Source organism: Rana temporaria, chromosome 11 (genome assembly GCF_905171775.1).
Source record: "Rana temporaria chromosome 11, aRanTem1.1, whole genome shotgun sequence".
Taxonomy (NCBI): domain Eukaryota; kingdom Metazoa; phylum Chordata; class Amphibia; order Anura; family Ranidae; genus Rana; species Rana temporaria.
In genome coordinates this window covers 2,361,276-2,371,056 of record NC_053499.1, presented here as the reverse complement: position 1 = coordinate 2,371,056, position 9,781 = coordinate 2,361,276, and the positions used below count along the sequence as shown (strand labels likewise).

Below are 9,781 nucleotides of genomic sequence, written 5' to 3'. Positions count from 1 at the left end.
CATGATGGCACTGAGAGTGATAGATACACAGGGAAGGCAGTCTGCCTCCTACCTACTTGATGTCTGTGTACCTGCACTGTCATCATTGTAGGGGCCCCAAAGAATTACTTTGCCCAGGGGCCCATGATGCTGTTAAGACGGCCCTGCTCACCTTGAATTCCCATGGTGGAGACGTGCTCTTCCTCTCTGCACGGGGCCTCTGCCATTGGCTCCCGATGCCGAGTCCGGCATTTTTTACTAATACCTGAAAAGTGTGGAGGGGCATTTGTATTCAGCCCCCCTTTACTCTAAGGCCCCTTTCACACTGGGGCGGGAGGTGCGGTGGCGGTATAGCGCCGCTATTTTTAGTGGCGCTATACCGTTGGAATTGCCGTGGAATTGCGGCAGTATTCGGTGCGTTTTTAACCCCCGCTATGAGCCGAAAAAGGGTTAGTACCGCCTGCAATGCAGGCTTTCACATTGAGACTGCAGGGCAGGAGTTTTTCAGGTGGTATTTAGGTGCTATTTTTTGCGATAAACCCGCCTTAAAATCTCCTCAATGTCTTAAACCTCTAATTTAAATCTAGAGGAACCAATTGCCTTCAGAAGTCACCTAATTAGTAAATAGAGTGCACCTGTGTGTCATTTAATCTCAGTATAAATACAGCTGTTCTGTGAAGCCCTCAGAGGTTTGTTGGGGAACCTTAGTGTACAAACAGCATCACGAAGGCCGAGGAACACACCAGACAGGTCAGGGATAAAGTTGTGGAGAAGTATAAAGCAGGGTTAGGTTATAAAAAAAATCTCCCAAGCTTTGAAGATCTCACGGAGCTTCTGTTCAATCCATCATCGGAAAATGGAAAGAGTATGGCACAACCGCAAACCTACCAAGACATGGCCGTCCACCTAAACTGACCGGGCCGGGCAAGGAGAGCATTCATCAGAGAAACAGCCAAGAGGTCCCCATGGTAACTCTGGAGGAGCTGCACAGGAGCTGCACAGCTCAGGGGGGGAAATCTGTCCACAGGACAACTATTAGTGGTCTCTCCACAAATCTGCCCTTTATAGAAGAGTGACGAGAAGAAAGACATTGGAGAGAGAAAGACATAAGAAGTCCTGTTTGCAGTTTGTGAGAAGCCATGTGGGGGAGGGGACACAGCAAACATGTGGGGGAGGGGACACAGCAAACATGTGGAAGAAGGGGCTCTGGTCACATGACACCAAAATTCCACAAAAACGCTGTGTGGGGAAAAACTAACACTGCACATCACCCTGAACACACCATCCCCACCGTGAAACATGGTGGTGGCAGCATCATGTGGTGGGGATGCTTTTCTTCAACAGGGACAGGGAAGCTGGTCAGAATTGATGGGAAGTTGGATGGAGACAAATACAGGACAATCTTAGAAGATAACCTGTTAGGCCCGTACACACGATAGGTTAAACAGAGGTCAACGGTCTGATGGACCGTTTTCATCGGTCAAAACAGATCGTGTGTGGGTCCAATAGGTTATTTTAAAAAAAGCCAACTTGCTTTAAATTTAATCGATGGATTCCTAACCGATAGGTCAAAAACGATCGTTAGTATGCACAACCATCGGTTAAATGCTCAGAATCAAGTCGACGCATGCTTGGAAGCATTGAACTTCGTTTTTCTCAGCATGTTGTGTTTTACGTCACCGCGTTCTGACACGATCGTTTTTTTAACCGATGGTGTGTAGGCGCGACGGACCATCAGTCAGCTTCATCGGTTAACCGATGAAAACTGTCCATCAGACCGTTCTCATCGGATGGACTGATCGTGTGTACGCGGCTTTAAAGTCTACAAAAGACTTGAGACTGGGGGGGAGGTTCACCTTGCAGCAGGACAACGACCCTAAAGTACAACCACAATGGAATGGTTTAGATCAAAGCCTATTCATGTGTTAGAATGGCCCAGTCACAGTCCGGACCTAAATCCCATTGATAATCTGTGGCAAGACTTGAAAATTGCTGATCACAGACGCTCTCCATCCAATCTGACAGAGCGTGAGATATTTTACAGAGAAGAAGAATGGGCAGAAATGTCCCTCTCTAGATGTGCAAAACTGGTAGAGACACCCCCAAAAAGACTTGTAGAGAAAGGGGGTTCTATAAAGTATTGACTCCGGGGGGCGCCATACAAATGCCCCTCCCCCCACACTTTTCACATATTTATTTGTATCATTTTCCTTCCACTTCACAATGATGTGACACTTTGTGTTGTTCTCTCACATAAAATAAATTTATGTTTTTGGTTGTAACATGAGAAAATGTGGGAAATTTCAAGGGGTACGAATACTTTTTCAAGGCGATTTTAGGGCTTGTTCACACCAGCCCTGTTGAGCTGCGTTGATCATCACTGAATATTATTCCGAGGGTGGCTGGATACAAGTGGACAGATTGGAAGGGAGGCACGGTGGATGAGGGAGAACAGGTAAGGAACTAATAATATTGGGAACCATTTTTATTTACCCAACTATTTTTCTGTTGTCAAGCAAGCACATTTTGGTGTTCAGTTTTGGTTTGCATACAATAATATAACATTTAGGAAAGAATATGCAGCCTAGAAGTCCAGCATTTGACGCCAGTATGGCGAAGATCTCCACAGCCACCGTGTATTTCCCTTTGGTGCTCAGATAGGCCGGGATCATGGCAATCCAGACACTGCAGAACACCAGCATGCTGAAGGTGATGTATTTGGCTTCATTAAAACTGTCCGGTAATGTCCTGGCAAAAAAAGCGATAATAAAACTGACAGCAGCCAGGATCCCCATATACCCCAGGACAGAGTAGAACCCGATAACTGACCCTTCATTACATTGGACGATAATCCTTCCATGATAGGAATGTGTGTCCAGCTCTTGGTACGGTGGGGAGAGTGATGACCAAAGAAGACAAATCACCATCTGGACAGAAGAACAAGTGACGACAACATAACCAGGCACTCTGCCCCCGATCCATTTTTGCCATCTACTTCCAGGTTTGGTGGCTTTAAAAGCGATGCAAACCACAAGAGTCTTGGCCAGTATAGAGGATTCGGCTACTGAGAAAAGGACTGCGAAGGTAATTTGGCGTAGTTGGCAGGTAATATCCAAAGGGCGACCCAGGAAGAGGAACACACAGAGGAAACCCAACATGATGGAGACCAGGAGGACGAAGCTGAGGCTCTTGTTATTGGCTTTCACAACTGGTGTGTCCCGAAAAAGAATAAAAACTGCGATTATCAGAACCGTTTTTATGTAAAACAAAACAGAGACCAATATGGCAACAATGGTGATGGCCTCCATTCTGAAGGAAAGAAAGTCTTCCAGTCTCGGGACGCACAGATCCTTCTTCTCATTGGGCCACTCGTAATAAGGACACTTGATGCACTTTTCACTATCTAAAAAACATAAACATCCTTCATTAATCTTGTTTTATGTGTGATTCTTTATTTACCCATGGTGCATTGTGGTCATTGTAATTATGAAATTTAGGTGAAAGATCCTGCTCTTTAATAACTAAGGTGCCGGGGTGCGGTGATGTCGCCTGGTGAACCCGCCCCCTTGTGACGTCATTGACGGAGGGCATGCTGGGTCATTGACATCAGAAGGGATGGGGCCACCGATATTCAGTGGTTGTTAGGGATGCTGGCGGCTCCGCTCCTGAGTCAGGGCTCTTAACGCTGCCTGAGCACAGCAACGTTAAGGTCCCCTGTCCCTCAAAACTGGGGTAATGCATTGGTTAAAGGGGTGTTCCAGGCTTTTTTTATGTTTATTAAAAGTCAGCAGCTACATACACTTACCTGTTCCCCCGGTCCAAAAGGCGATTCGGTTTTTCGCCTTTGCAGCCCCTTGGCGGAAGGAGGAGTGGGACAGGAAGTCCCACTCCTCCTGAAGCCCCCACTCCCCCCCCCCCCAAAAAAAATGACATGCCAAATGTGGCATGTAAGGGGCGAGGAGTGGATTAAGCGGAAGTTCCATTTTTGGGTGGAACTCCGCTTTAAGTTATGTGGCCACGAGGCCCCTGTGAGTGCAAGTCCTTAGGCGACCGCCTAATTTGCCTAATTAAAGAGCAGCCTCTGCAATGTAATATCACTTTGGTTGCATATTCTGATAGGTAGCAGCTTTCTGACATCTCTCACTGTCCGCCCTCACTCTGGGACACAGCCACTGGCAAGTGACAATCCGCATCTTGTGGCAAGTGACATGGCAAGTGACAATCCGCAACTGGTGGCAGGCGACAGTAGAAAGTGACACGCTCGGGGCTCCCACTGATTCTGCATTATGGTGAGTTGAACCTGTCATGGATATGCAATAGTCTGGCAGCTTACCTGTTTCCATCTGTCCATTAAGAGGCCTGACTCTGTTCTGGTTACCCTCTTATTTCCTCTCCTTCCTGTATGGCCCCACCCAGGCCATCCCAGGAAGTCTATATTAACTGTTGCACTACAGGCCTGCAGTGCTGTTCAACAGTGTTGTTTGCTCAAGTTCCTGTCTGCAGTGTGCTACTATTATCTTCCTGTGTACCGTTTTTGGCTCGTCCCTGACTTCTCCTGTTTGCCTGTGCCCTTGACCTTTTGCCTGTCCCTCGGTTACCCTTGTTTGCCTGTTGCCCTGACCTTGGCTTACCTATCACTACCGTTTGTCCTGCCTGCTGCTTCCTCTCTCTCTCTGCGGAGCGTGACCTAGGGGATTCCAGGGGTCGCGACCTGGATCCAGATGCGGCGAAGGCCATCCTCACCACTAGAGGCTCTGGTGAACACAAAGCTGGGTCTTAGACTCCGCGCCCTGGGCGATCTTGGGTTCGTTTCCTCTCTGATCGCAGCAGTCGGCTATAGGGTACACTACCCTGTGGTGCATCCCTGACCCCCACGTGGCCACGGGTGACCTGTCAGAACCATTTAATTTCATATTACAATGTAATAATATAAATAATGTGCTTCAATCATCCTGACACCATATCAACCATGGCGCCGTGATGATTGAAGCGCCAACACCAGCCATTGTCCCGACAATTTGCCCGCAAAATTTCTGGCAGTGCCCCTCCCGAGACTAGACTCAGAACCGCCCCTGTTGCACATATCTAGCAATTAGCATGTAGATCACAAGTGAGTAAATCGCAGCTCTTCGTTTTGGATGGCATGGGGACGGGTGGAGCCTCTGCCAAGGGTTATTGTCTGTTTGGAAAGATTCTGCTTCACTTATTTCCCCACAGAGGAAGAGTTATTCTATATAGATATTCATTTTCACATACCAGATGTATTGGATATTTCACCCTCAGAACATGGAGCGCAGTCGTAGCAACATCGATGGATTCCGGGTCTCATGACTTTTCGACTTCCTGGCCAACATGTTTCTGAGCACCGAGACTTCGGAATCTGGGTAAAAAAATAATTAGAAATGAGGATTATTTACTATTATAAAGTAGACATGTGCACTGCCGAAAAAAATGTATTTGTTTGAGTTTTCTTTTCATTTGTTTTTTTGTTTTTTGTTTGTTTTTGTTTTCAGGTCATTCGTTATGATCGCAATTTGCAAATTCGTTAATTCGAAAATTCATAAATTAGGAAATTAGAAAATTAGAAAATCCGAAAATAAGAATGAAAATCCGAAAATTCGAAATGATAACTAACTGACTAATAACAACTTATCTATTAAATTCTAGGTATTGGAATTTCATTTCAAATTTGGCTGCTAGTGAATGTAATGAATTTATCCAAAGTTAGAAATTATCCAAAATAACAAATGCCGGAACAAATTAATAATAAATAATAATAAAAAGTTTTTTATTATTATTATTTATTATTATTATTGTTAATTATTTTATTAATTCATTCGTTTAGATGCGGCATTTGTTATTTTGGATATTTCTTAACTTCGGGTAAATTCGTATTCGTTACATTCACTAACAATGAAATGTGAAAGGAAATTCCAATAACTATAATTTAATAGTTTGTAATAGTTAAGTTATTATTAGTTAGTTACTATTTCAGACTTTCAAATTTTCGGTGTTTTCAGATTTTCGCATTTTGAATTTGCGAATTTACGAATATACCGAAAAATTTGTTAAACCAGTTGTCGTTAATTCAGATATTTTGAATTTACGAACTTACAAATTTTCGAATTTAAGAATTTACGAATATTTGGAAATATTCGTTAAATGGGTGGTGGTGGCAGCATCATGTGGTGGGGATGCTTTTCTTCAGCAGGGACAGGGAAGCTGGTCAGAGTTGATGGGAAGATGGATGGCGCTAAACACAGGACAATCTTAGAAGAAAACATTTTAGAGTCTGCAAAAGACTTGAGACCGGGGGGGGGGGGGGGTTCACCTTCCAGCAGGACAACGACCCTAAACATACTTCCATCGATCGGGTTGGGTTTTTGGGGTTGGGTTTTTACCAAATGATTAGTGCTGCTGGCAACACTAATAAATTGTGTTTTGCCAGCAGGGAAGGCCCGCCACAAGCAGAACCCAATAGCGATGTGGAAAGGACTCTCACGTCACGGACTGTGTTGATGGGGGGAATCAAGCAATTTCCTTTCTTGCAACCCATGCTGGAAGGAAGGAAAATTGCGTATTCTGTGACCTGCTTTATTTTTGTTTGTTTTTTCATTCATTTACAACAATGGTTTCCTACCTGTCCGCCATTGTGTTTCCAAAACACGCCTTTCACGTTCACTTTAAATTGGTTGTCCTCACCGGAAACCCAAGGGTCAAAGTAGCCGACGTGGTGTATCTGAATCATAACTTCATTAAGCAAAACCCAGTTCTTGATACAATACTTGGTAATAATTTCATTGTCTTCATTATAATATTGCTGTATCTTGCTCTGCTGTGTATTTCTGAGCTTCTTCAGAGAACGAGATAGCTTATAAAAGGAAGCAAAGAAAAATATAAGCATGGGCTGGTTAACAAAATGATATTGTTGCTTTGTGACTCTTGAACAGTGGCAGCCGGTCCATTAGGGGCACACGGGTGCCGCCCTCCCTATCCATGCGTCCAGCCCCCTGATCTACATACAGGGCACCAGACAATGGATTCCAATGGTGGGGGGGGGGGGCGGTTTTTGAGGCTCTAATAGGCTTCAAAAAAGGGTGGGCTTGGGGAGCAGAGCACTGCGCACCGATCCCACCCAGTTGTGTGACAATAGCGAATGAATATTTGCTATCGCCACACTGATCCTCCTTCAGGCCAATCAGAAAGCAGGTCTTGAGACCCGTCACCTGATTGGCTGAAGGGACAGGCGATTCTATTGTATGCCTAGGAGGAGGAGGGAGGAACCGCACGGCGGAAGCCGCCGAAGCCGAGGAGGAGGGGACACAGGAGCCACGTTGCCCGCCGCCAAAGCGGAGGAGGAGACGACGCAGGAGTCGTGCTGTCCGCTGCCCAAGCCAAGGAGGAGAGGACACAGGAGTCGTTCTGCCCGCCGCCGAAACCAAGGAGGAGACGACACAGGAGTTGTGCTGCCCACCGCTGAAACCAAGGAGGAGAGGACACAGCAGTCGTGCTGCCCACCGCCGAAACCAAGGAGGAGAGGACACAGGAGTCGTGCTGCCTGTCACCGAAGCCAAGGAGGAGAGGACACAGGAGTCGTGCTGCCCACCGCCAAAGCCAAGGAGGAGAGGACACAGGAGCGTTGCTGCCCGTCACCGAAGCCAAGGAGGAGAGGACACAGGAGTCGTGCTGCCCGCCGCCCAAGCCAAGGAGGAGAGGACACAGGAGACGTGCTGCCCATCACCGAAACCAAGGAGGAGAGGACACAGGAGTCATGCTGCCCATCACCGAAGCCAAGGAGGAGAGGACACAGGAGTCGTGCTGCTCGTCACCAAAACCAAGGAGGAGAGGACACAGGAGTCGTGCTGCCCGCCGCCGAAACCAAGGAGGAGAGGACACAGGAGTCGTGCTGCCCGCCGCCGAAACCAAGGAGGAGAGGACACAGGAGTCATGCTGCCCATCACCGAAGCCAAGGAGGAGAGTACACAGGAGTCGTGCTGCTCGTCACCAAAACCAAGGAGGAGAGGACACAGGAGTCGTGCTGCCCGCCGCCGAAACCAAGGAGGAGAGGACACAGGAGTCGTGCTGCCCGCCGCCGAAACCAAGGAGGAGAGGACACAGGAGTCGTGCTGACTGTCACCGAAGCCAAGGAGGAGAGGACACAGGAGTCGTGCTGCCTGTCACCGAAGCCAAGGAGGAGAGGACACAGGAGTCGTGCTGCCCACCGCCAAAGCCAAGGAGGAGAGGACACAGGAGCGTTGCTGCCCGTCACCGAAGCCAAGGAGGAGAGGACACAGGAGTCGTGCTGCCCGCCGCCCAAGCCAAGGAGGAGAGGACACAGGAGACGTGCTGCCCATCACCGAAACCAAGGAGGAGAGGACACAGGAGTCATGCTGCCCGCTGCCGAAGCAAATGAGGAGAGGACACAGGAGCGGCTGCCCACAACCCGCCGCTGCCAAAGCCAAGGAGCAGAGGACACAGAAGTCACGCTTCCGGCCGCCAAAGCCAAGGAAAGGACACAGGAGCAACTGCTCGCAACCCACTCGCTGCCTGTGGGAGCCCACAACCTGGCCGCCACCTAGATGGGGTAAGTGCCAGGGGTGGAGGTGCAGCCAACAGACTGGTTGTTTGCCGGCACGCCCAAAAAAAAAACACCAGCTGCCATTGTTCTTGAATATTTGACTTACCTGGTGTCTGATTGCATAAACTGGTACATCATTTCCTTTGGTAGGTTGATAGAAAGATAACAGGTTGCCCAGTGCGGTAACCATAGTAGAGACTGCGATACACACAAAGGGTAATAGATCAGGTTGGTTAAATCCAGGAATTGATGTCAACGGCTCTTCTCCGGTGCAGTTACGCAATGTGATGCCATAATAATTACCTAAATCTCGATTCTTCTCGGGCTTGCTTGTTAAGCAACCAGATAGCATCCAGATGTTCTCAAGTAACAAGTCGTTTGGGTAATTCACACGCTGAATGTTTTTCAGGAAATCTGCCATTTGTGGAAGCTGGATCTCTATCATGTCAATTGCCAAGCTTCCGTTAAACGTTTTTGGGTAGACCGTAATGAGAAACTGCTGGACTGCCCAAGACGCGTGAAGGATCAGTGTCCTGTCACTTAAATTATCTTCTAACTCCCACAACAATAAACCCATAGCATAAGAATTGGAGCCACAGATTATAATGACTTGGGCTGATGACTTTCTAATGCTCTCGAGGTCCCTCTGAAGGGAAACCAGTTGACTTTTTATTGTGAAAGCGGCACAGATGCCTTCTCCAGTCATCATGTTAGTCAATTCTTGAACTTCTTTCTCTCCGTTGTCATCATCCGAGGCCAGAATCCCAACCCATGTCCAGCCAAAGAGCCTAATCAACTTCAATAAGATACGAAAAGTGGCTCGGTAATTTTGTACTGTTCTAAATAAATTTGGATACAGGTTTTTGTTGTTTAGTTCAGGGCTGGTGGCTCCATAACTGATCTGTGAAATATTATAACACAAGAATAAAGTTTGCAATGTTCTTACTATGGAAACAGGGCCGATCCTAGGCAGGGTGCACAGGGTGCACTGCACCCAGGCGCCTGCAGAGGTGGGGGCGCCGAACATCTAACAGACTCTCTAACAGAAGCCCTCTCTGTGTCCATCACAGAGTCTCCCCCCTCCAGGTCCCAATAAAGTACCGTATTTATCGGCGTATATTGCGCACTTTTTTGCCCTGAAGGACGCTGGACCCGACGAGGAGGACACCACCGAAGCCGCAGACGGACGCCGGACCCGACGAGGCCGCCGATGGACGCCGCGCA

General features: G+C 47.7%; 1 protein-coding gene across 1 annotated transcript; it reads right to left on the bottom strand.

Moving 5' to 3' along the window:
* Nucleotides 1-2,449: 2,449 nt before the first annotated feature.
* Nucleotides 2,450-6,883, bottom strand: LOC120917402 (vomeronasal type-2 receptor 26-like). Its single transcript, XM_040328676.1, has 2 exons — nt 6,682-6,883; nt 2,450-3,382 (listed from the first exon to the last, which is right to left on the bottom strand). Exons 1-2 carry the CDS (start codon nt 6,881-6,883, stop codon nt 2,469-2,471), a joined length of 1,116 nt encoding a protein of 371 aa, XP_040184610.1. The 3' UTR covers nt 2,450-2,468.
* Between the last annotated feature and the right edge of the window lie 2,898 nt (nt 6,884-9,781).